We start from the raw sequence: 27,168 nt of genomic DNA, 5'->3' as shown, positions 1-27,168 counted from the left end.
CATTGCATTCGGCAAGGGGGATCCCCGATCCATTCATGCATTCCATTCTTATTCATTTCCCAAGTAAAATTTAATTAACTATAAACCCCCACCCTCCTGACCCTTCCCCCCCCCCCAAAGACTTGCCAAACCTCCCTGGTGGTCCAGTGGGGTCCGGGAGCCATCTACTGCACTCACGCCATCGGCTGCCGGTATTCAAAATGGCGCCGATAGCCTTTGCCCTTACTATGTCACAGGGGCTACCGGTGCCATTGGTTGGCCCCTGTCACATGGTAGGAGCAATGGACGGCCGGCAACATCTTGTGCTCCAACCATGTGACAGGGGCCGACCAATGGCACCAGTAGCCCCTGTGACATAGTAAGGGCAAAGGTTATCGGCGCTATTTTGATTACTGGCAGCCGAAAGCCCGAGTGCAGGAGATCGCTACCAGACCCCTGCTGGACCACCAGGGAGTTTTAGCAAGTCTTGGGGGGTCAGGAGGGTGAGGGTTTTGTTTAAATTTGCTCCTTTAGATGGCCAAATAATTTGGTGAAGATTTGTTGTATTTATGGGAATCTCGATACGTTTCGCGACGCAACGAATACAACGAATATGGTCCTATACGTTGCGGATTGCCAATATGTTGCAAACAAATGCATACCCCTAGTGGAATAATTAATGGGGACTGTTCTAAAGAAAAGTATATAGACATGGTGGAAAGAGGATAACCAATGGGACAGTGCTATACCGGGGTACAAATTATATCGCAATGACAGAGAGGAGCAGTCGGGAGGAGGTGTGGTGCTTTATGTCTGGGATGGCATAGAGTCCAACAGGATAAACATCCTGCATGAGATTAAATACAAAATTGAATCTTTATGGGTAGAAATCCCTTGTGTGTCAGGGAAGACTACAGTGATAGGGGTATACTACCGTCCACCTGGTCAAGATGGTGACATGGACAGTGAAATGCTAAGAGAAATTAGGGAAGCTAACCAAATTGGTAGTGCAGTAATAATGGGAGACTTCAATTACCCAAAAACAACAGAAGCAACCTTGCACATAAGCAAGTATCCACATAAACAGGTGCAGGAAAGACGATAAGGTCCCATTCAAAATTTCACCATGTATTTATTATATATCCAAAAAGATCACAGTGCGTTCAAAACGGCAACTCCTTCAAGTAAACAAAAAGGTTTTTTATAAATCTGTCCCCCGACACGGTCCGTGTTTCGTGTTAACTGCATCAGGAGGGACCACAAAAGTATAATCTCAGTAGTGGTTTCACAGGATCCGGGAAACTACAGACCGGTTAGCCTGACTTCAGTGCCAGGAAAAATAGTGGAAAGTGCGCTCCTGTGAAACCACTACTGAGATTATACTTTTGTGGTCCCTCCTGATGCAGTTAACACGAAACACGGACCGTGTCGGGGGACAGATTTATAAAAAACCTTTTTGTTTACTTGAAGGAGTTGCCGTTTTGAACGCACTGTGATCTTTTTGGATATATAATAAATACATGGTGAAATTTTGAATGGGACCTTATCGTCTTTCCTGCACCTGTTTATGTGGAGACTTCAATTACCCCAATATAGACTGAGTAAATGTATCATCGGGTCACGCTAGAGAGATAACGTTCCTGGATGGAATAAATGATAGCTTTATGGAGCAATTGGTTCAGGAACCGACGAGAGAGGGAACAATTTTAGATCTAATTCTCAGTGGAGCACAGGACTTGGTGAGAGAGGTAACGGTGGTGGGGCCGCTTGGCAATAGTGATCATAATATGATCAAATTTGATTTAATGACTGGAAAAGGAACAGTGTGCAAATCCAAGGCTCTCGTGCTAAACTTTCAAAAGGGAAACTTTGATAAAATGAGAAAAATTGTTAGAAAAAAACTGAAAGGAGCAGCTACAAATGTAAAAAATGTCCAAGAGGCGTGGTCATTGTTAAAAAATACCATTCTAGAAGCACAGTCCAGATGTATTCCACACATTAAGAAAGGTGGAAAGAAGGCAAAACGATTACCGGCATGGTTAAAAGGGGAGGTGAAAGAAGCTATTTTAGCCAAAAGATCTTCATTCAAAAATTGGAAGAAGGATCCAACAGAAGAAAATAGGATAAAGCATAAACATTGGCAAGTTAAATGTAAGACATTGATAAGACAGGCTAAGAGAGAATTTGAAAAGAAGTTGGCTGTAGAGGCAAAAACTCACAGTAAAAACTTTTTTAAATATATCCGAAAAAGAAAGCCTGTGAGAGAGTCAGTTGGACCGTTAGATGATCGAGGGGTTAAAGGGGCACTTAGAGAAGATAAGGCCATCGTGGAAAGATTAAATGATTTCTTTGCTTCGGTGTTTACTGAAGAGGATGTTGGGGAGGTACCCGTAATGGAGAAGGTTTTCATGGGTAATGATTCAGATGGACTGAATCAAATCACGGTGAACCTAGAAGATGTGGTAGGCCTGATTGACAAACTGAAGAGTAGTAAATCACCTGGACCGGTTGGTATACACCCCAGAGTTCTGAAGGAATTAAAAAATGAAATTTCAGACCTATTAGTAAAAATTTGTAACTTATCATGAAAATCATCCATTGTACCTGAAGACTGGAGGATAGCAAATGTAACCCCAATATTTAAAAAGGGCTCCAGGGGCGATCCGGGAAACTACAGACCGGTTAGCCTGACTTCAGTGCCAGGAAAAATAGTGGAAAGTGTTCTAAACATCAAAATCACAGAACATATAGAAAGACATGGTTTAATGGAACAAAGTCAGCATGGCTTTACCCAGGGCAAGTCTTGCCTCACAAATCTGCTTCACTTTTTTGAAGGAGTTAATAAACATGTGGATAAAGGTGAACCGGTAGATATAGTATACTTGGATTTTCAGAAGGCGTTTGACAAAGTTCCTCATGAGAGGCTTCTAGGAAAAGTAAAAGTCATGGGATAGGTGGCGATGTCCTTTCGTGGATTGCAAACTGGCTAAAAGACAGGAAACGGAGAGTAGGATTAAATGGGCAATTTTCTCAGTGGAAGGGAGTGGACAGTGGAGTGCCTCAGGGATCTGTATTGGGACCCTTACTGTTCAATATATTTATAAATGATCTGGAAAGAAATACGACGAGTGAGATAATCAAATTTGCAGATGACACAAAATTGTTCAGAGTAGTTAAATCACAAGCAGATTGTGATAAATTGCAGGAAGACCTTGTGGGACTGGAAAATTGGGCATCCAAATGGCAGATGAAATTTAATGTGGATAAGTGCAAGGTGATGCATATAGGGAAAAATAACCCATGCTATAATTACACAATGTTGGGTTCCATATTAGGTGCTACAACCCAAGAAAGAGATCTAGGTGTCATAGTGGATAACACATTGAAATCGTCGGTGCAGTGTGCTGCGGCAGTCAAAAAAGCAAACAGAATGTTGGGAATTATTAGAAAAGGAATGATGAATAAAACGGAAAATGTCATAATGCCTCTGTATCGCTCCATGGTGAGACCGCACCTTGAATACTGTGTACAATTCTGGTCGCCGCATCTCAAAAAATATATAATTGTGATGGAGAAGGTTCAGAGAAGGGCTACCAAAATGATAAAGGGAATGGAACAACTCCCCTATGAGGAAAGACTAAACAGGTTAGGACTTTTCAGCTTGGAGAAGAGACGACTGAGGGGGGATATGTATAGAGGTGTTTAAAATCATGAGAGGTCTAGAACGGGTAGATGTGAATCGGTTATTTACTCTTTCGGATAGTAGAAAGACTAGGGGGCACTCCATGAAGTTAGCATGGGGCACATTTAAAACTAATCGGAGAAAGTTCTTTTTTACTCAACGCACAATTAAACTCTGGAATTTGTTGCCAGAGAATGTGGTTCGTGCAGTTAGTATAGCTGTGTTTAAAAAAGGATTGGATAAGTTCTTGGAGGAGAAGTCCATTACCTACTATTAAGTTCACTTAGAGAATAGCCACTGCCATTACAATGGTTACATGGAATAGACTTAGTTTTTGGGTACTTGCCAGGTTCTTGTGGCCTGGATTGGCCACTGTTGGAAACAGGATGCTGGGCTTGATGGACCCTTGGTCTGACCCAGTATAGCATTTTCTTATGTTCTTATGTTCTTATAAAGAATCTAGTGAGCTCCATTACCAAGAACAGTATGTCTTTACCAAGAGGACATTGTGTCAAACAAATCAGATCAATTTCTTTTTTTGGATGACTTAAGAATTAGATCAATGGCATGTGCTGGATGTAGTATACTTGCATTTTAGAAAAGCTTTTGATATTGTACTACACTGGAGACTAATAAATAACTGAGATGCCTGAAAGTGGGCACCAAGATGGTGGACTGGATTAAAAACAGGTTAAGTGATAGAAAACCAAGTGCAGTGATGACAAATATAGTTCACTCTCAGGAAAGAAGAATGATTAGTGGAAAATACAAGGATTAGTCTTGGAGCTGGTTCTGTTAAACATCTCTGTGAACAATATTGTAGAAGGGATACAGGAAAAGTCTTCACTTTTATAGATAGCTCTAAGGTCTGCAAAAGAGTAGATATACCTGTTATCGCTGTTAAAATCGGCGAAACCATATCCAACCCTTGCCCCCTGCAACAGGGAGTCCCTCAAGGCTCCTCCCTATCCTCCACCCTCTTTAACATTTACCTTGTACCCCTCTGTCAACTCCTCTCCGAACTCAACCATAAATTCTATCTTTATGCCGATGATGTCCAGATCGTCATCCCCATCCAAAGCTCCATCTCCGATGCCCTAAAGCACTGGGAGAAATGCCTTGATGCCATCAATTCTCTCCTCACCAACCTCCACCTAGCTCTCAATGCCACCAAGACTGAGATCCTACTTATCTCCCCTCACGCTACCCTCCCCCTACCGTTTGCCAATGATCCCAACATTAGCATCGCCACCGCCCAACCATTCGTAAGGGATCTTGGTGTTCTCCTGGATCAACACCTAAACATGAAGAAATACATCAGCTCCATACTTAAAGAAGGCTTTTTTAAACTTAACGTCCTAAAAAAACTGAAACCCCTGCTTTACCCCCAAGACCTTCATACAGTGATCCAGGCCACCATCTCTACCAAACTGGACTACTGCAACACTCTCCTCCTAGGCCTACCCTATGCCTCTATTAAACCCCTGCAAATGTTGCAAAATGCAACAGCAAGAATAATCACTAACTCACATAAATACGAACACATCACCCCGATTCTCAAAAATCTCCATTGGCTTCCCATCCTCTCCCGTATCCACTATAAAGCCCTCACCATCATACACAAATCCATTCACTCACACAACTCCAACTGGCTAGATATCCCCTTCACCCCTCACCATCCCTCCCACCCGACCAGATCCTCCAATAGTAGCACACTACATGTACCCTCCCTAAAAACAGCCCACCTCTCCTTCGCCCGTGACCGTGCCCTCTCTATTGCTGGCCCTTCCCTCTGGAACTCCATGCCCCTCGCCCTGCACCTCGAACCCTGTCTTATCAAGTTCAAGAAGAAATTGAAGACCTGGCTATTCAAACGTGCCTACCCTGAATAGTCCTGGTCACCAAAATGCCCCCAGTTCTTGCACCTAACTATTACTGATGTATATAATACCTAATTCACTGATGTATATAATACCACTAATTCTGTATACAATTCCATGTATATAATACCACTAATACTGTAAACTGTTGTAATTTCTTGTTTAATGCCCCTGCGGCTTGTTCTCTATCCCTCTATGCTTCTCTCTCGTTCTCCCCTCCCAAGTTCCATTGCCCTGTTATAATGTAATTTTCTGCTCTGCTGTTAATATGTGAACCGGTGTGATGTCCCCTCTAACGCTGGTATATAAAAGTTTTTAAATAAATAAATAAATTAATTAATTAATTAATTAATTAATATTCCTGAAGGAGTTGACAGAAGTGATCTAAGAAAGCTCAAGGAGAAGTTGATTGCCTGGCAGTTAAGATTCAGTGCAAAACCATGCCCAATCATGCATTTGAGGTACTTAAATCCAAAAAAGCAGTATATGATAGAGGATAGATATTGATGTGAACCAATCAGGAAATAAGCCTTGGACTGATTGTATCTGATTTCTAGGAAACAGTATGATGAGGTGGAGGTCAGAGCCAGAGAGGTGCTAGAATGCATAGATATATGCAAAACTATTAGAAAAAAAAAGAAGCTGATAATGCCTCTGTACAGGAAAATGATGAGACAGTTCTTATTTATTTATTTGTTTATTTGCAGTCACTTATATACTGCAAAATCATAATACATTGATGCAGTTTACAAACTTAAAGTACAAGCATAATATCTAAAAAAAAAAAAAAAAGACAAACATTTCAAAATGCCATTCTGAAATCATTTGTCTGGATTACTGCAACTCCCTTTTGATTGGCCTTCCTAAATCTTCTTTGAGACCCCTACAGCTCCTTCAGAACGCTGCAGCCAGAGTTCTAACAGGTAAAAGAAAAGCCGATCACATTACACCTGTTCTAAATCAATTACAGTGGCTCCCTATTGAAAAAAGAGTAGAATTCAAAGTTCTCTCTATTCTTCACAATGCAATATACAAAGCCGATTACTCCACCTTTGATGACATCATTCACTTACATTGCTCTCAATGAACAACAAGAACGACTAGTAAAATCCAACTAGTGATTCCCTCACTCCCACAGGCCAAATTATCCTCCACCAGAAACAGAGCCCTTTCCATTATTGGCCCAAAACTTTGGAATTCATTACCTCATTTCCTCACCAATCAAGAAAACTTAAAATCCTTCAAAAAAGACCTAAAATCCTGGCTACTCAGCCAATCTTTTAAAGTCTGCACTTAATGAACTTATAGTATATTAACATAGCCTGCTATCTTTCAATATCTCCTTCAATCAATCTCCGTTTCATGATGCAGATGTCCTCTGTTTTCAATGTTCCCAGATATCTCTGTTCACCTACTCAGGGTTTCCACCCTGTGTTATCCTGTTATACTCATTCTCCTTGTTATGTCTTTGCTCATTATTGTTAATTTTTGATATTTTTAAATTTCAAACATCGTTCAATGTAACACGTTGTTCTGTATGTAAACCGGAGTGAAGGCAACTCTGCTATACCTCGGTATATAAAAAAATGCTAAATAAATAAAAAATAAATTTGCAAAATCATGGCCAAATATCATTTTCATTCACCACTTCTACATAAGATCTATAGTTTCAAAATGTCTATGAAATAGCCAGGTCTTTAAGCTTTTCTTAAATTTAGGAATGGATACTTGACTTTCGATTATTCTGGCATATTATTCCATAGGATAGGACCACCTATGGAGAACGTTTGGTCTCTGATCTCACCTAAATGCTCTGGAATTTCCAGCAACCCTTTTTTCTGTGAATGTAATGGATATACATTCTTAAGGCTGCACCAAGCAATGGAGTGTTTACCTGATTAATTAATTTATAGATGAGCATGATGATTTTATATTCAATTCACAAAAATAAAGGCAGCCAATGTAATTTAGCAAGGACTGGAATAATATAGTCATATCTCGTATTTCCAGATATTACAGAACTGCTGAGTTTTGTAGGAGCTGCTACTGGTGTGTTGTTGAATCAGGAAGACCAAGCAAAAGGGAATTACAATAGTCTAAATATGCAAGAAGCAAGGATTGGACAATACGTCTGAAATCTGGAGGTTCTAACAGGGGTTTCAGTCTCTTCAACATGATTTTCATACTCCGCGAATAGGCCTACTTTTGTTTGCGCTCCAGGCGCAAACAAAAGTACGCTGGATTTTAGTAGATACGCGCGGAGCCGCGCGTATCTGCTAAAAACCTGGATCGGCGCGCGCAAGGCTATCGATTTTGTATAGCCAGCGCGCGCCGAGCCGCGCAGCCTACCCCCGTTCCCTCCGAGGCCACTCCGAAATCGGAGCGGCCTCGGAGGGAACTTCTTTTTGCCCTCCCCTCACCTTCCCCTCCCTTCCCCTACCTAACCCACCCACCCGGCCCTGTCTAAGCCCCCACCTTACCTGTGTCGGGGGATTTACGCCTCCCGGAGGGAGGCGTAAATCCCCGCGTGCCAGCGGGCCTCCTGCGTGCCGGGCCGCGACCTGGGGGTGGGTACGGAGGGCGCGGCCACGCCCCCGGACCGCCCCGGGCCGTAGCCACGCCCCCATACCCGCCCCCAAAACGCTGCCGACACGCCCCGAAACGCTGCGACGACCGGGACCGCCCCCGACACGCCCCCGACACGCCCCCCTCGGAGAACCCCGGGACTTACGCGAGTCCCGGGGCTCTGCGCGCGCCGGTAGGCCTATGTAAAATAGGCTTACCGGCGCGCAGGGCCCTGCTCGCCTAAATCCGCCCGGTTTTGGGCGGATTTAGGCGAGCAGGGCTCTGAAAATCCGCCCCATGTTGAATAAGGTTGCCAAATGGGTAGAGCCCTTCAGAACCCCAGTAGAAACTTTGATTCAGCTCAAAGAGTTTTCCAATAGTAATTTGTTAAAATCTGTCATTAAGGTTTGACATAAACCATTTTAATGGATGACACCGATGCCAAGTGATTTCAAACAGTTAATCAGTATTTTATGGTCTAACATGTCGAACGCAGCTGACACATCCAACAATACTAATAAGTAATCCTGACCACCGTCAAAGCCTTGCAGCACAGTATCAGTAATAGATAGCAACAATTTCTCAGTGCTACTCTGCTTCCTAAAACCAAATTGATTTAGGAACAATAACTAATTATCTTCCAGGAAATTTGATAATTGTGCAAAAACAACATTTTCTATTACTTTGGCAATGAATGAGAGGGATGAAATTTGCCCTTAGTTATTGGGAGAGCGTGGATCAAGATTCCCAGTTTTTTAGTAAAGGCCTGACTATCGCTTATTTAGTTGAACTTGGCAAATGAACTTGTCAAAGAAAGATTAACAAGAGATGCTAAAAATGGAGCTATAACCTCTCTCGTCATCTTTAAATGACCAACAGAGATAGGATATTTTGTTCAGTTTTGGAGGCCATACCTGCCAAAGGATATAAACAAACTTTACGGAATTTAGAGAAAGGATGCCAAAATGATGAGGGGCTACACAAAAAAAAACTTGTGTTTTAAAAGGAATTAAGTATGTATACCCTAGAGAAGAAAACAGATTGAGAAATATAATAGAGACATTCAAATACCTTAAAAGATATAATTCATAAGGGGCTCCAGAAAGGTAGACTCAGATGCAACATCAGGAAATATTTCTTCATGGAAAGAATGACAAGTATATAGAATGGCCACCCAGTGGGGTTGTAGACACAAAAATAGTAACAGAATTCATGAAGGCATGAGATAAGCACAGAGAATCCCCCTATTTTGAGGGGGAGGTTAGTGATCTATTAGGGACATATATCATTACTACATATGTCATTATAAAATTACTACTAAAACTACTACATACTTATCACTTCTATAACACTATTTGATGTACACAGTGCTGTTCAAAAATATATAAAAGAGTCCCTTCTAAATAAAGCTTACAATCTAATCAAGACAAACATACAGGACAAAAGAGACTTGGGAATTTCATTTAATAAGAAAATGGTCAAAATTAGTAAGGCTAAGCTAGATAATCTAGAGGTTAATATTTAAAATCATCTTCAAAAAGGTAGGTTTTTAGATTTGATTTGAATAAGGCAAGAGAAGGGAACATGATGCACCAACTAAGGAAGTCTATTCTAAGCATTGGATACAGCCAAATAGAAAGCACAGAATTAGGAATTTATGGTAGAGGAGAAAGGCATTGATTGGAATGACTTGCCTGATGAGTTCATTAAGAGAGGTGTATGGAGAGATAAGAATAGAGAAATAGTGAGGAGCTGCGGCGTGAAGGATCTTGTATGATTAAAAAGAGTTTGAACTATAATCAGAAATGAATAGGAAGCCAATGTAGTGACTTGAAAGAAGGGTTATATGAGTTTAACAAATTTGTTGAATGGTAAGTCGCACAACTGAATTTTGGATACATTTTACTGGACAGTAGGGATGTGAATCGTTTTTCTGACAATTTGAAATATCGGTACGATATTTCAAAATTCTTCAGATATCGTAGCCCCCCCCCAAAAAAAAAACAGATAGGAAACCCCACGAATGGTTTGTATGGTTTTCATATCTCTTTGGGGGAAGAGGAGAAAGGGAACACATCCCAAACACCCCCCCAAAACCCACCCCAACCCATTGGATCTAATTGTTTAGCATCCCCCACCCTCCCGACCCCCCCAAAATGTTTTTTAAGTACCTGGTGGTCTAGCGGAAATCCTGGAAGCGATCTACCAATCTCGGGCCATCAGCTGCCAGTAAACAAAATGGCGCCAATGACCCTTTGCCCTTACCATGTGACAAAGGCTACCAGTGCCATTGGTCGGCCCCTGTCACATGGTAGGAACTATGGACAGTCAGCACCATCTTTAAACATGGCACGGGCCATCTATTGCTCCTAACATGTGACAGGAGCCGGCCAATAGCACCGGTAGCCCCTGTCACATGGTAAGGGCAAAGGGCCATCGGGGCCATTTTGTTTACTGGTGCCGATGGTCCGAGAGCGGGAGATCGCTCCCGGGATTCCCGCTAGACCACAAGTTACTTAAAGAACATTTTGGGGGGCTCGGGAGGGTAGGGGGATTCTATAGAATTTGATTTTAGGGGTTGGGGTGAGTTTATCAGGATTGGGATCAATCACAGCCGATAAAAAAATGGCTACAATTCCGATCCTGATCTCGATCCCATGGTTACGATTCCGGATTCGATTCTGGACCCGATTCACATTCCTACTGGACAGAGTTGGTTCACTGGGAGACCTTGAGGAGAAAGCTTCAATAGTCTAAGTGGGAAGTAATTAAAAAGTGGATACAGGTTTTGATAGAGTGTTCAAAAAGGAACAGATGTATTTTGGTGATGTTATAGAGAAAGAAATGACACAATACAGCTGTGTTTTCAATATTTGTAGAGAAGGAGTGAGAGAAAAGTTGAAGATTACCTAAGGTTAGGGGCAGAGGTAACTGGCAGGATGGCAGTGTAATCTACAGAAATATATAAGGGGCGAAGGGGGAAGTAGGCTTTGGGGGGAAGAATAAGGAGTTCTGCCTTGGCTATGTTGAGCTTAATGTGTTATTTGGACATCCAACCAGCAAATATGATGGGAAACCCGGCCGCGGACAGCCATGGCTGGGTCCCCCTTCTCTTACCAGCAGACACCGGTGCTTCCCACTGGCTTCCCCATGCTGTCCCAATCCACGTTGGGGCCTTCCCATGGCATTCTCCCCACAAGGGAGATGCTGCCGACCACCTCAGGGGACTCTGCCCCTTAGGCACGCGCACACACAGAAGGCCGTAATTTAAAAGCTGGGAAACCTCAGCCCAGCCCCAAAACTGATGTCACCAGCAGAGGCCTATATAAGACCAATTCAAACCTCTCTGCTTTGCCTTGGCATCAGGTCGACTCTCCAGAGTAGCTAGTTGCTGTTCCTGATTCTGTTCCAGTGTTCCTGACTCTGCTCCTGTGTGTTATGCACGTCGTCCGCTGCAGACCGGCGGTACGGCCTCCTCACCTCTCTGCAGTAACTCCATCACCTGGTTCCTCGTCCCTGGCAGCAGTGGGCCACCAGCTCCATCCTTAGGCCTCACCTGGTGCCTCCAGCTCAGCTGCAGTCCCTGGTATTCCTAGTCCACCCACCATGCCCATTGCTCCATGTCGGGCCTCTCTGCATGGCCCGCGGAGAGACGCTGCTACTCAGTGCCACGCCCCTCCCTAGGCACATGCGCGTGCATCACTAATGCTTAAGTAGGGCCCGTGGCAGGAACCGAGCTGTGGCCCCGGATGATGACATCAGTGGTGCACTGGTACTTAAGCCCGGGATCCGCTCTCTAGCTTTGCCTTTGCAACAGATTTCCTTGCTGGTCCAATACTCATTGCCTCCTGAGAGATTCGACTCACTCCCGTGTTCCTGTTCCTCGCTGATCCTGGTTCCTATCTCCTTGCTCCTACGTCTGATCTTCATCTTTCCTCAGATTGCCTACACGGACATTTTTATAGTATAAATTTGACCTATATAGTATCACCGGGAAGTTTTCATTATACAGAGAATAATATGTTCCGCAGTTATATAGGGATTATTTCTCACTCTTGTTCTAATGTCCTATAACAGATGGGAATTTTAGAATTACTGCATGCAATAATCTTCAACTTGAGGTAATAATGTATGAAAGTGTTCAGATTTAAGCATTGTAGATTGATCCTCTTGAGTCTTGCTTGTAAATCTGCAAATAAATAATAGTTTAACTCACTTGTAACAGTTTTATGATTATGGTGCATGCATATGCAGCCTGCATTTTCAAAATAAAATTGGGTGCAGCACCCAAATGTTTATTTATATATTTTCTAATTTCCATGGCTCTTTATTCATATAGCAAATAAAAACATGTTCTGCAGCTGTATGGAGAGCAGTGACCTCCAGTGGCTAGTTAAATCTTGATTGAAGTCTTTCAGGAGATAACTCAAATCTTTATTTCTGGTTGTTCCTTTGTTCAATCAATATGTAAATGTTTTGGATGCAAAACAAAATTCACATAGCATTTGTCTCCTATAAAATACATTCAGATTATGAATGAACCTCTGTCCACAGTTTCTGCAGAACATCCTTGTGAAGGAGATGTGAATCCTTGTGGAGATGATGCATATTGCAACCAAACAATATCCTCTGTTATTTGTGAATGCAAGCCTGGTTTTCAGAGACATATCAAAAACAAACAATGTGAAGGTAAGTTTACTAGGCAGTTTGACTTTAAAAGGTGTAAAACAACTATTTTATAATGCAACAAAATATTAGAATAGTGTAGTACAGGAAGATTTTTAATTTACAGTATTCATGTTTTTTTTTTTTGTTGGAAATCTTTTTATTGGTATATCAGAACAATCAGAACTACTCAAATAGCAGGCACAGAATTCAAAACATAAACATGCATTATTGCCCATGGGCCCACACCCCGTTCCTCCCCCAACCCACCCTTACCCACCCCATACCCAGTGACAATAAACCTTAAAGTTTCATAGTTTGCGGATTATATATTATATAAGCCAGTATAGTACATAATCCGCAAATTATATTATTCATGTTTAAGTGAGTTTTTCTTTGGTCTGTTTAATGAACACCATACAGTATCAACACTCTAGTATACAAGAACTAAATATCGAAGAATACAGATGGATTCATTATAGCAGGGGTGGTCTACCTGTGGCTTGGGAACTGCAAGTGGCTCTTTCATGTGCAAAATGTGGCTTTTGCCCTTCTGGTCACATGGCAACTGAGTAGTATTGAAGAGGACAGAGGGGAGGGACCGGAGCAGGAAGCACACACAATATAACAGAGCAGAGAAGAGTAGGGATGTGAATCGTGTCCTCGATCGTCTTAACGATCGATTTCGGCTGGGAGGGGGAGGGAATCGTATTGTTGCCGTTTGGGGGGGTAAAATATCGTGAAAAATCGTTAAAAATCGTTAAAAATTGAAAAATCGAAAAACCGGCACATTAAAACCCCCTAAAACCCACCCCCGACCCTTTAAATTAAATCCCCCACCCTCCCGAACCCCCCCCCCAAATAACTTAAATAACCTGCGGGTCCAGCGGCGGTCCGGAACGGCAGCGGTCCGGAACGGGCTCCTGCTCCTGAATCTTGTTGTCTTCAGCCGGCGCCATTTTCCAAAATGGTGCCGAAAAATGGCGGCGGCCATAGACGAAAAAGATTGGACGGCAGGAGGTCCTTCCGGACCCCCGCTGGACTTTTGGCAAGTCTCGTGGGTAAGGAGGCCCCCCACAAGCTGGCCAAAAGTTCCTGGAGGTCCAGCGGGGGTCAGGGAGCGATTTCCCGCCGCGAATCGTTTTCGTACAGAAAATGGCGCCGGCAGGAGATCGACTGCAGGAGGTCGTTCAGCGAGGCGCCGGAACCCTCGCTGAACGACCTCCTGCAGTCGATCTCCTGCCGGCGCCATTTTCCGTACGGAAAATGGCGCCGGCCATACGCGTATGGCCGGCGCCATTTTCCATACGAAAACGATTCGCGGCGGGAAATCGCTCCCTGACCCCCGCTGGACCTCCAGGAACTTTTGGCCAGCTTGTGGGGGGCCTCCTGACCCCCACGAGACTTGCCAAAAGTCCAGCGGGGGTCCGGAAGGACCTCCTGCCGTCCAATCTTTTTCGTCTATGGCCGCCGCCATTTTTCGGCGCCATTTTGGAAAATGGCGCCGGCTGAAGACGACAAGATTCAGGAGCAGGAGCCTGTTCCGGACCGCTGCCGTTCCGGACCGCCGCTGGACCCGCAGGTTATTTAAGTTATTGGGGGGGGGGGTTCGGGAGGGTGGGGGATTTAATTTAAAGGGTCGGGGGTGGGTTTTAGGGGGTTTTAGTGTGCCGGCTCACGATTCTAACGATTTATAACGATAAATCGTTAGAATCTGTATTGTATTGTGTTCCATAACGGTTTAAGACGATATTAAAATTATCGGACGATAATTTTAATCGTCCTAAAACGATTCACATCCCTAGAGAAGAGCCATTCTGCTCCAGCCTCCCCTCCCCTACTACTCTACTACTTCTCTCCCTATGAACGTTTGCAATCAGCAGCAGTGGAGGATATCAAAGAAGAGCCAGTCAGCTACCTTCTCCAGCTCTTACCATTCTGTCCAAACCTTTTCTTACCTGCTGCCTGGAGTAGAGGGCTCTTCTCTGGTACTCTGAAGGGGAAGGGATAGAGTGTACACAGCCCGAAGCCCAGCAGCTCTCTGTGCTCCTAAGACTTGGGATTCAGATGACAGCAGAAGTGAGGAGGGAGTCACCCAGAGCTTCAGTCATGCTAGAATAATTAGCAGCAAGGGAAAAGGGTGAATGATGAAATGGGGTGAGAGGAGAAGGGAGTGAATGTAGTTGATGAATATTAAGCAGAAAAGTGCATTAAATCAATGCTTGAGAAGGTAAGGGATGTAAATACTGGAAGGAGAAGAGGTGCAAGATGGGTGTGAATGCTTCTGAGGACAGTGACAAAAAAAGGATGAATGTTGCAAGATTTGGTGGAAAGGGCAGCAGAAGGAAGAGCTTTTGCTATGGGGAAGATAGGTGGTGAAGATTTTTTCCTTCCCCATCTCCCTAAATACAAATTGGGCTGCTTTGCACCTTATTCCTCACCAAGGTTCACACTGTGCCTTTTTCTTCAACAGATATGACTGGACCAGGGCTTAGGAAGCAGAAATAGAGGGAGGGAAAGAGTGTTGAGATTGGGTGTTGTATGGGAGCCATATAGCAGTAGTGGAAGTGGCATAAGAGAACCAGGAATGGGGATAGAAGGAGCTCAAAAGAATGGTAAAAGGCAGTAGAAAGGTGTAAGAAAGCCAGGGGGAGTGTATGTGTGCAAGAAGTCAGCAGTGGTGACAAGGGGAAGGATGAAAAAAAACAGAAATGGTGTCAAGATGGCACAGAATTGGTGATGTGAGTGTGTTTGTGTGTGTGTGTGTGTGTTTGTGTGTGTGTGTGTGTGTGTGTTTGTGTGTATGAGAGAGAGCCAGAAGGGGTGGAAAGGGAAGGATAGTAACAATCATAGGTAGTGAAGGTGGAAGGCAGAAGGCAAAAGAGCCAGAAGGGGTGATGGGGCAGGGGAGGGAATGAAGCTAGAAGTGTGATAGGATGGATGGGCAAAAGATTCAGGGATAGTAATGGAAGGGGAAGGATTTGAGAGACACACATGAGGGAGGAGCAATGAAAGAGGGGTGAATGTTTCTGGGGACAGTGACTTAAAAAAAGGGTGTAAGCTGGGGGAGAGGGAGTTAGTGTATGAGAACCAGAAAGGGTAATGGTTGATGGCATTGGTGAGAGAGCAAGAGAGGGCACTGGAGAGGAGGGGCAGAGGAGAGGGGATAAGTGAGGGGAGATACTGGTGGGGTGAGGTGGCACAGCAGCACATGGGGTGAGCATGGAGATACTAATGTTAGAGCCAATGAGCCCTTGTCATTGTTCTTGTGGTGTTTGGGGAATGTTTTGTTGGGGGTGATTGAGAGAATGTTGAGGACAAGAGAGAGAGAGAGAGAGAGAGAGAGAGAGAGAGAGACATTGGGCAATGGGTAGAGTATGGGAGAGAAAGAGGAAGAAGCTGGTCAGAAACACAGAATGAAAGGATTGAGAGAGGCACTGATAGGGACAAAGTAAGAGGATTAAGAGAGAATAGTGGGGACAGGGTGGGGAAATTGAGAGACTGGTGCAAGTATTGAGAGATTGGGGGACAGGATAGGATTGAAAGATAGAGATGGGTGGAGTAATTGACAGCAAGACTGATGGGGGCCAGAGGGGGGAAACTGAGGGAGATACTGATGGGAACGGGATGAGAGGATTGAAAGGCTTAGGTGGTCAAGATGGAGGGGGTTGAGTTAGACTAGTGAGAGATTAAGAGACTAATGGGAACAGAATGAGATTGAGAGACTAATGGGGGCAGGGTTGTGGAATTGAAAAAGAGTGAGGCTGGTGGGGGGATTAAGAGAGCCTGCTGGGAATAGGATGTAATTGAGAGAGAGGTCAATGGGGACAGGGTGGGTGAATTGAGAGAGGGCAATATGTTATTAGAAGGGGGGGGGCTTCCCCCTCCCTGTACACTGCTTGTATTTTGAAAACCCAAGGCTTTTTCATACTATACATCCTGATTTTTTGGCTTTTGGTGCGTGAAAGGTTGGTCACCCCTGCACTATAGTATAAAAAGTTTAACACTGGAGGTTAAATAATTAATATCTTAAAAACTATTATCAGCTTTGTCCCATTTTAAAAAAATAAGATACACTCCTGTTGACATAATCATTCCAGTACATATAACAAAATATAATTGGACTATTGTTAGAGGGTTTATTATTTTAAATGCTGAAAACCCTGAGAGGTTTACCACTACACTGTCATAGTTAGCTGTATATAGATATTAAATAATGTGCTTAAAGCCAGCAAATGAATGTTATGTTGTTTTATTCATTAATTTAGGGAGATGTTACTACTAAAATATATATCTTCACCAAATTCATATGCTAAACTAAACCTGAGACGTTTACAGGTGTTCATAACTGACCTATCTGGGGCTTCAAAGTTCACAGTGTTATTGTAAACACCCTATGAATTCCATTGATAATTTAGGACTTTTTTTTTTAATGTAACAGTTTAAGTTTGCTTGTTGGAGATATAAGATTAATTCAATCTTCTAAATTCAAAACAAAGACAATTTTTCCTGTGGCCGTTGTATGTTTTTAGACAAAGTGACTTCACACTTTTTGATCACATCTATTCTAGAAGTGAAATATTATTAGCATAAGTAGCAGTTAATTGTGACACTCCAGTGGCCATCAGGAGATGTGTATGGCTAATCCCTCATATAGTGCACTAGAAATTAACAGTACCCATGGGATTAATAAGGCTAACATGATGTATTTGGTTTGTTTTCTCCAGATATCAATGAATGTTTGGTAATAGGCATCTGTTCCCATCACTGCACTAATATGAAAGGATCATATAAATGTACATGTGACAGAAATTATATTGAAAAAAATAATAGCTGTATAGCAAAAGGTAAGGTTATAGATAAAACAATAATGTTGCAATTTAAGTGATTTTCAGTTTATATAACAGGAAGTATTGAAATATCCTTCTTTATGTCATTTCCCATATATAATGCAATGCAACAAAATACAAAGAATATGGAATGAAAATGCCAAAGCAAATGCTAGCATTAGAAATTTATGGTACCATTCATACTGAGCATAGAGCTCAATATACAGTATTTAATATGTTCAAATATCAAAGCAAGTAGCTCAATACACTGTACTGTGATATTTACAAAGGAAAGTTAAATTAACATCATCTGCATTTCTGAGGTAAATTCAGTTATACCTCTAGAGGTGAGGTTACCTGCTAGTGTGCCAACAGATTGGTGCACTAGAAGGTAATAACAAATGGGGAGAAAATGATTTCCATGCACCTGAATTGTAATTTGCCATGATGGAAAAGGTAATTAAATCTAAAATCCAAAGTTTAATGAGTTTTACCCTGGAAGACTTAGACTTCTACCCCCAAAAGCTAGAAGCCCGTCAAACCCCACTACCACCCTCTCACACTTCTGGAAGATGTAAAACCCATCCAAGTGCCATGAAGGGGTTTGGACATCCCAAATATTCAAAGTAGTCTCACACAAACCAGGTAAACAGTAGGAGAAAGAGAGTGGCCTACATTCATCCTGCCATTTCACTGTTCCCACATCTTGCCACCTCAAGAGTGCTAAAAGGGGGCAAATAAGCTCTGCTTTGTCAGCAACCTCCCCACCTCAAACACACACATGCTCTGGATCCCTTGTAGCCTGTGTTAACTGGTCAAATTATCCCAGAATGGTTAATAAAGGCTCCAGAGGTTACTGCACAGTACAAATGTAATAAAATGGCCTTGTTTTGTTTAAAAATCAGGAAAATATATTAAACCCCCACAGAAAAATGATATATCCCAATATAAATCAGAGGTAAATAAAACTAATACAATATGCTTATGCAAATATATAACATAAATACTTTTTATTATCTTATAATAATTTACAAATTAAGGGATAAATTACAATTGCAATATCTCAATTGACATTTATAGTGTTTGAGCATTGAAGTGGTGTGCTTGGCGGGTATTGAATTACCGTTAGTGCCAACGATAGCACCTCTTTAATGCAAGAGGAGTCCTCTATTGAAACCGTGATTGGCAGTGTTTGTGGCAGAGACCATGGGGTTGATATATGATATATCCATTTCAGATCTTTTTTGTGGTATGTAAATTGGTGGAGTGAATGATTTTATTATTTAGACCTATTTTAACAAATGTATGTGTATAAGTGTGTTAGAATGAGTGGCCTATGTGTGGTTATTTTTATTGTACTCCTGATAATTAATATTTTTTGAAACATAGTTATTATATTTGATATTGATGTTTATTACATATTAAAGTAATATAGTTACATTTTTGTGGATGTTGTAATTGTAATGTATCCTTTAGTTTATAAATTATGATAAGATAATAAAAATTATTTATATTATATATTTGTATAAGAATGTTGTATTAGTTTTACTTACCTCTGCTTTATGTTGGGATATATATAGTTTGTTTAAGACAGCCATGTAATGCATACAACTTGTTTAACAAACCATGCATTACAGCATGATTTGCATTACAACTGATAAGTAAAGTTTGCTACCTACAGGGTTAAATATACTTTTGAATATAGACTCCTAAGTGAGCCAGCTCAGATTTCAATGCCTAGCATGACATATAGAGGTGATAATGAGCATTTCTCATAATCTAAAATGTTGGCTGCTGAAATATAATGGCAATCTGTGGCCACCACAGCTTTATTGACTACAGTTGAACCACTACCAAGCATGCTGCAGAATGCTACTCCTTTAAGTAGTTATGAAGGGATGTTAGATATGTAGACTATCTGTGACCTTTTCACAAGTGTCACCTTCCTATAAAATGGGAATGAAATGAATTGTCCTAGGAAAGATATTTAACTATTGGTTGAAAAAGTTGTTCCCCGCCAATCAATTTAATAAAGCAACTGAGAAACTCTATGAGTATGCTTGAGTGCATAAGTAGAAGTATTAGTAGGAAAACGTGCTATTATTATTGCCTCTGTATAGGTCGTTTTATATGATCCACCTTGAGTACTGCACTCATTTCTAGAAGCCACATCTTCATAAGAACATTGAAAGAATATTAGTAGATAAGAGAAGGGCTACTAAAATGATACAAGTCTGGCAATACAAAATGTACAAAGAAAGGCTTAAGACACTTACATTATATTCACTAGAGGAAAGAAGGGATAGGGGAATGTGATAGAAAGTTTCAATTAATAAAGGATTTAATAATGTATGGGAAGCTGAAATCCTCCCTAGAAAAGTGAGTTGTAGGGAGCGAGGTACAAAGGAAACCTAAGAAACTAAAATTTATTGTAATCCGCCTTGAGATCAACTTTGGGAAAAGACAAGATATCAAACGTTCATAAATAAAAACATTTTTAAAAATGCATCATTTCTGAAATAGTGATGGATGCCTGGAGTAGCCTAACCCCTGAGGTAATTGCAACTAAAACCATGATAGATTTTAAACATGCTAGGAACAGACACAGAATGCAGCGGCAATGGCAGGTAGCATGTCAAACAGGTGGGAGTAATATGTGGAAGAAACCAAGGGGGAATGATTTGAGTGCTTGCTGTCATATGAAAGTCTAATGGGACAAAGAATGAAAAACACCAATCAACAGCAAAAAAGTTAGATACAGCTGCATCAGTATGGTTACATTAGGCCCTAACAGTAGCAGTATGATTATATTAGACTGCCATGGTTATAACTCTTACTAAAATTGGGTACCTGTACAGTATAGGAGTCACTACTCAAACAGCAGCCATATATCTGCATCTTGCTTCCAAGAAGGCTGGAGTAAACTGGAGAGACTATGGATAAAATATCAATGAAGAATGAGGAAGTTGACCAAGTCTAGGTTGTGTGATACCACGTGTTATAGCTGAGTCATGATTGAAAATCCAGCAAAGCTACTATTTTGTAGTAATTAATAGAGATGTGCATTCATTTTTCCCGAATTAGGCAATTTGAAATTGCCTAATTCAGTATGGTTCAGGAGAACCAAAAAACAAATTAAATGTTTCCAAAATTTCTGAAAAATTCATTTTCGGGTTAGTGCACGCTAACGGGAGTTAGCGCGCACAAACTCTGACATGTTAGGGCGCACGTTCGGGAGTTAGCACGCACTAACCCGAAAATTGGGGCCCCCGAAAAAAAAAACCAAACCGTGGGAAAAATGAAATTCCCGCGGGGGGGCCGAAATGAAGCCAAACACGATAGCAAAACCCAAAGCAAATCTCTAGTAATTAAAGCCTATCTGTAAATTAAAAAAAAAATGTGACTCCACTTCAATCTGGGGTAACTCTGGATGTTTGCAGAGAGTTTCTGATAAAAGTACAAAGGATTCAAGAGATGGCAAGGTGAATCTCAAAATCCACAAATGGTCATTTAGTGACAAATGAATGAAGTCACTCTAGTAAAAGTGGAGTTCAGGAAATTAGGGCAGTGTTTTAAGCAGCTATCAAGGACAGTGACCTTTTTTGAAGTACTACCTATGGGATGAATTTTCAAAACACTTAAATGCCTAAAATTAGCGTATACATGCATAAGTAGTCTGTACTCACATAATTGCTATTTTATTAACATTAAAAATATGCGTATACATTAAATTTCACATGCACATATATGTGTGAAAAAGGAGCAGTCTAGGGGTGTTACAGGGCATCCCCAAGAGTTACACGCATAAGTTGCTATTTTATAAGACCCCTATGCATATACATTTGGCAACCCACATAATTGTACACCAATTAATTATCTTGCATAATTAATATCAGACTTGTTTACTGTGGTATTATTGACTGGGTGGGAGGTCTGGGTGAACTTGGGGGAGTTCACGCTGATGAAACAGGAGGGTCTTGATAATCTTGGGAAGGAATGGGTGAATTGGGGGAGGAATTAGAAAACTGGTAATTTCAATTACAGGCTTCAATACATCTTATTTTATTTCCAAGCATAAAATATATGTGTGTATATTTTTTAATTTGCTAGAAAAAGTTCACACATTCAGTGCACTAAAATACTCATTTTCAATGCATAGCATGCATTTGTGCATAAGCATACATATGCACTTATGTTGTAGGGTAGAAATATGCATATTTTATAATACTCAAAATACATGTGGATTATACAATACTGTTTTAAATCTCTGTATGAAGGTAGATGTGTTCATATGTGCAGCTGCATGGAGTTGTTGGAAAGTTACACTCTAAAAGATGAATTTGAAAAGCATCAATGTACGCATCAATTAATGGATGCGCCCAAAAGTTTGGCTTACATGTGCCAACTATATTTTAAAAAGTGCCCATAAACGCAATTAAATGCGATGGCATACATATCTCCAAAGTTTCCAAAAAGTGGGAAGATATGGGCCTTTCAGGGCCTGGACAAGAGATGTGCATGTAAATAATTATGTGCTCCAGCTGCTGCATAACTTTACTTCTGCTATGGATGACGTGTAAGTTAAAAAATAAAAGGATCAAGCCATTTCTGGGGGGGTTAAAAGGTCTGGGGTAACTGGGGAGAGTGCAGGTCCTCCAATACCCGGGGGTATTGGAGGACCTAACTGTTAACTGGGCAAACTGGTGGACAAACTGGGAAACTGGGAATGGCATGGGCACACACCCCTTTTAAAATCTCCCAATTTACACAGTAGAAGCGGGATTTGTGCACCTTTATACACGCCCACTTAAAATTTGGTGGACAGTAGGGATGTGCAGACCAAAAGTTTATGTTCATAAGTCCATAAGTCGAAAGGGGGGGTCAATTTCAGTCAATATGGACATATGGAGAATTCCATAAGTTGAGTCTATGTCCATACGTGCACCTATTCCCTAAATAAAAATTTAAACCCCTCACCCTCCTTAATCCCCCCCCAAGACTTACCAAAACTCCCTGGTGGTCTAGCGGGGAGTCAGGACGCCATTTCTGAACTCCTTTGCGAGGAACACGTGACGTCGGCGTCACGTCGGAGTGACGCGGCGTCACGTGATTCCCCGCGGGTTCGCTCCGGGACCCTCGTTGGACCCAAAAGGCCTCGCCCCCCCAAGCTGGCCAAAAGTTCCTTTTTTTTTTTTTTCCCTACTTTTTCTGTTTCACTGTAAACCGGCATGATTTGCATTTAATGCAAGAATGTCGGTATATAAAAGTTAAAAATAAATAAATAAAAATGTGACAGGGGCTGACCAATGGTACTGGTAGCCCCTGTGACATAGTAGGTCAAAGGCTATCTGCGCCATTTTGAAACCGGCAGCCAAGGGCGTGAGTGCAGAAGATGGTTCCCGGACCCCCCCCGCTGGACCACCAGGGAGTTTTGGTAAGTCTTGGGGGGGGGGTCAGAAGGGTGGGGGGTTTGTTTAAATTCGCTCCTTTAGACCGCCAAATAATTTGGCGAAGATTCTTTGTATTCATGGGGAATCACAATACGTTTCGCTTCCCCACGAATACAACGAATATGGCCCTATACGTTGCGGATTGCCAATTCGTAGGGAACGAATGCACACCCCTAGTTTTCACATAAAACTCTGATTCATATGATAAAGTACACTGTAGCCTGATATAATGTGGGTGATGGGATCCAAATATTTGGTGCACATTATACGTGAATCTGCGTTATATTGCTTTTTTGCTATAAAATATAAGAAAGATGTGATAATCTTATACTGTACAATTTTTTGGATGCTGGAAATAAGGATTTCATAAAAATACGGAGAATAACTTTCAAAGCTGTGTTCACATGCCATATTTGTATGTTTATGGGTGCACACAAAGTTACTATAGTATTTTATAACCTGTGCACAAATGACATGCGCAGCTTATAAAATATGAGTACATAAGTGTGCATACATACTCGTGTATGTAAAAACCATGGCCACACAAGTTCATACTTATCTGGATATGTAGCGGCACTAGCCGGATGACTTCCAATTTATCTGGCGAAGTAGTGGCCAAGCCGTTACTTAGACAGATAAGTCAGAATGGTGCTACTTTTCCCTCAAAATAGCACTTTTTCAGACTTATACAGCTAAGTAAGATAGCTGGATAAGACTGAAAAAGTGCTAGATGGATGAGCCTTAAAACATTTAGGGCCTGATTCATCAAGGTATTTTCCTATAGATAGAGAATGGAAAAAAGTCTTAATGTATCAGGCAGGGAAGTGAGATAGCCAGATGAGTCTAAAAAGCAGTACATATTTGGCTACATCAGATATCCGAATAAATTAAATCCAGGTATTAATCAGCAGTAAATATACTTAAGTAAGGTGCTAAATTTCCATATATATTGCTTATAATATAGCAAGTTACTCTCATAAATGTTGGCCCCCCTCCTCAGAATGCATCGGGCCCACCCTTTTTTTCCATGTGCATGCTTAACTCACGGATCCTGATTTACGCATGTATGTTGAGGTTTCTAAAATTGGTAATACTCACCTGTATGCTATTTTGCATGCGTTAAGTTCAATTTTGTATACACAAAACTTTTTAAAATTCACATTTAGATTTTATTGTTAAGAACAAAAATGTCAAAAACAAAACTCATGCACTCTATCATTATCAATTAAAAAAAGTAATGAATTAATAAGATATGTATTTTAACACTGAAAGAATCATGATCCAACCATTGAACTTGTTATAAGCAATTTTGAGTTATATTAAGCCTTGTTATATCAGGTCTACAATCAGGGCCAGAGGAACCACTAGGCGAGCTAGGCCTGTGCCTAGGGTGCTGAGACTTAGGGGGTGCTGCCGCCGCTCGTGGCCTCTTCAGGTGACAGAATTTTGAAAGGGCAAAAAGTGCCCCTTCAAAATTCTGCTCAGCCCCCACCTAACCCTGCTCCCCCCCCCCCCCCATTATGCCATCCTCCCGATGCCCCCTGGTGGTCCAGCGGTGGGCCCGGGAGTGATCTGCTGCTCCCGGTGCCTCGGCTGCCACTAACCAAAATGGCATCGGTGGCCTTTAGCCCCTACCATGTTACAGGGGCCAACCAATGGCACCGGTAGCCCATGTCACATGGTAGGGGCAGAAGACCACCGGCGCCATTTTGGTTAGTGGCAGCCGATGACCCGGGAGCGGCAGATCGCTCCCGGGCTCCCCGCTGGACCAGGTGTTTTGTGAGTTTTTTGGGGGAATGGAGGGGGAGGTTGGGAGGATGGGGGAGTAGTGGCATGTGGTCCCTGCCCTTAGAGTCAGGGCTGTGATCGGGGGCGGGCTGGTGGCAGCATGGAGGGGGGGGGGGGGGGGTGGCGCAAGGCTGAAGGTGCCTAGGGTGTCGAATCCCCTTGCACCAGCCCTGTCTACAGTGTAGGATATAATTTAATAAATGGGTGCATAATTGAAATTACCAGTTTGCTGATACTGTCACATGTTCACCCAGTCTATCTCTAGTTCATCGAGACTCTCCTGGTAATTTACCCTGAACTCCCCCTACTTCATCCAGACTTGCCATCCAACAAAAGGAGACAAAGATGAGTCTGAAATCAATAGTGCTAGATTATTAGCAGGTGTAAAATTGCACAAATAATTTTCCTGATGTAGTCAGGAAATATCACCTTATGTGCGTTCCTCTTGGTCGATCCCAGAGCATCCTTAGACTGCCACATTTTACACATAGAAAACTTAAAATATGTGTGATTTTGCTGTCTTTAAAATTGTATGTACGTCAGAAGAAACTACTTACACGTGTATATGCTAATTTTACATGCATAATTCCTTTGAAAATGTAATTGTAAGTGAAGAGTTTTGATTATATTTTGGCAAGAGTTTTATCTAGATGAGGGGTTGACAGAAGCTGTTTGAATCCAGCTGTCATCCACCACAAACAGATGAGATAAACTGAGAAACACACAAAGGATTATATCTCACAAAGCTATCCATAAACAGTAGGGAGAGTAAGAGAGTAGGGATGAGGACATTCAAAAGGGAGATAAAGGAAGGAGAAATATCTGGAATGCAATGAGTTCAAATGCTCATAGTTTAGATAATATAATCCTATAGTTGCAAGTCCTAATGGTAGAGACAGATTTAGATATTGTTAATGCCAAAAACACAGGATGCAGCCATTCCAAATTATATTCTGTTCAGAAAGGCAGAAAAAAGAGTTAAGGATTTTTTGATGTGAAAAATAACATTAAAGCAGTTACAATGCAAGGGGAAGGAGGTAGGGATGTGCAGACCAAAAGTTTATGTTCATAAGTCCATAAGTCGAAAGGGGGGGTCATTTGCGGTCAATATGGACATATGGAGAATTCCATAAGTTGAGTCTATGTCCATATGTGCAAATAAAAATTTAAACCCCTCACCCTCCTTAATCCCCCCCCCCCCAAGACTTACCAAAACTCCCTGGTGGTCCAGCGGGGAGTCAGGAGGCCATTTCTGAACTCCTTTGCGAGGAGCACGTGACGTCGGCGTCACGTGACTCCCCGCGCGTTCGCTCCGGGACCCTCGTTCGACCCAAAAGGAACTTTTGGCCAGCTTGGGGGTGTCAGGAGGCCCCCCCAAGCTGGCCAAAAGTTCCTTTTGGGTCGAACGAGGGTCCCGGAGCGAACGCGCAGGGAATCACGTGACGCCGCGTCACTCCGACGTGACGCCGACGTCACGTGCTCCTCGCAAAGGAGTTCAGAAATGGCCTCCTGACTCACCGCTGGACCACCAGGGAGTTTTGGTAAGTCTTGGGGGGGGGGGATTAAGGAGGGTGAGGGGTTTAAATTTTTATTTAGGATCAACAATCGCGATTTCCAACGTATTCAACATAGCTATGTTGAATAAGTTGGAAATCCGATGGTTTTCGCCTCATTACTTTTTTAAGTTAAAAAAAAAAAAAGTTGCATTTTACATTTAAGATCAAAACGAATGCACACCCCTAGAAGGAGGCACTATGAGCTAGCTTGCACAGTAGAGATGACACTTCCATTTACTTTATCCTAGTGCAGTGGTGGCAAACTCCAGTCCTTGAGTGCCACAAACAGGCCAAGTTTTCAGGATATCTACAATGAAAATGCATGAGAAAAATTTGCAAGCACTGCCTCCATTGTATGCAGATCTATCACTTGCATATTCATTGTGGATTTCCTGAAAACTTGGCCTGCTTGTGGCACTTGAGGACTGGAATTTGCCATCACTGCCCTAGTGTAATCTGCAGACCTCCGGATATGGGGTACTAGTGTCAATTCCTAGAAAAATGAGTTACATTGGCTTCCCATATCCAAAAGGATTAAAGTTAAGGTGTTATTGTTAACTCAAAAAGCACTATATAACGAACATTTTTGTTTGAAATCTAGATTGCCTAAAAATGATGAATCACAGTCTTTGAGATCACAGGATCAAAATGTATTAGAGGTTGCTTCCTTTTCTAAATTTAAATTATAGGATACAAGGAATAATGCAATTTCTACTATGGAATAACTCTTCATTTATGGAATTCCTTGCCATATAATGTGTGTAATGAGAATAA

The 27,168-nt window shown here is 41.9% G+C and overlaps 1 protein-coding gene across 1 annotated transcript in view; it reads left to right on the top strand.

The window, feature by feature from the left end:
- LRP1B (LDL receptor related protein 1B) overlaps positions 1–27,168 on the top strand; it is a 3,516,099-nt gene that overhangs the window by 3,228,640 nt on the left and 260,291 nt on the right. The window contains 2 exon segments of the mRNA XM_029607894.1: positions 12,661–12,795; positions 17,499–17,618. Coding sequence (XP_029463754.1) covers positions 12,661–12,795; positions 17,499–17,618 — 255 coding nt within the window.

This window comes from Rhinatrema bivittatum, chromosome 6, assembly GCF_901001135.1.
Source record: "Rhinatrema bivittatum chromosome 6, aRhiBiv1.1, whole genome shotgun sequence".
NCBI classification, from domain to species: domain Eukaryota; kingdom Metazoa; phylum Chordata; class Amphibia; order Gymnophiona; family Rhinatrematidae; genus Rhinatrema; species Rhinatrema bivittatum.
The sequence above is the reverse complement of the archived record's forward strand: the minus strand, read 5'-3'. Positions and strand labels throughout refer to the sequence as shown.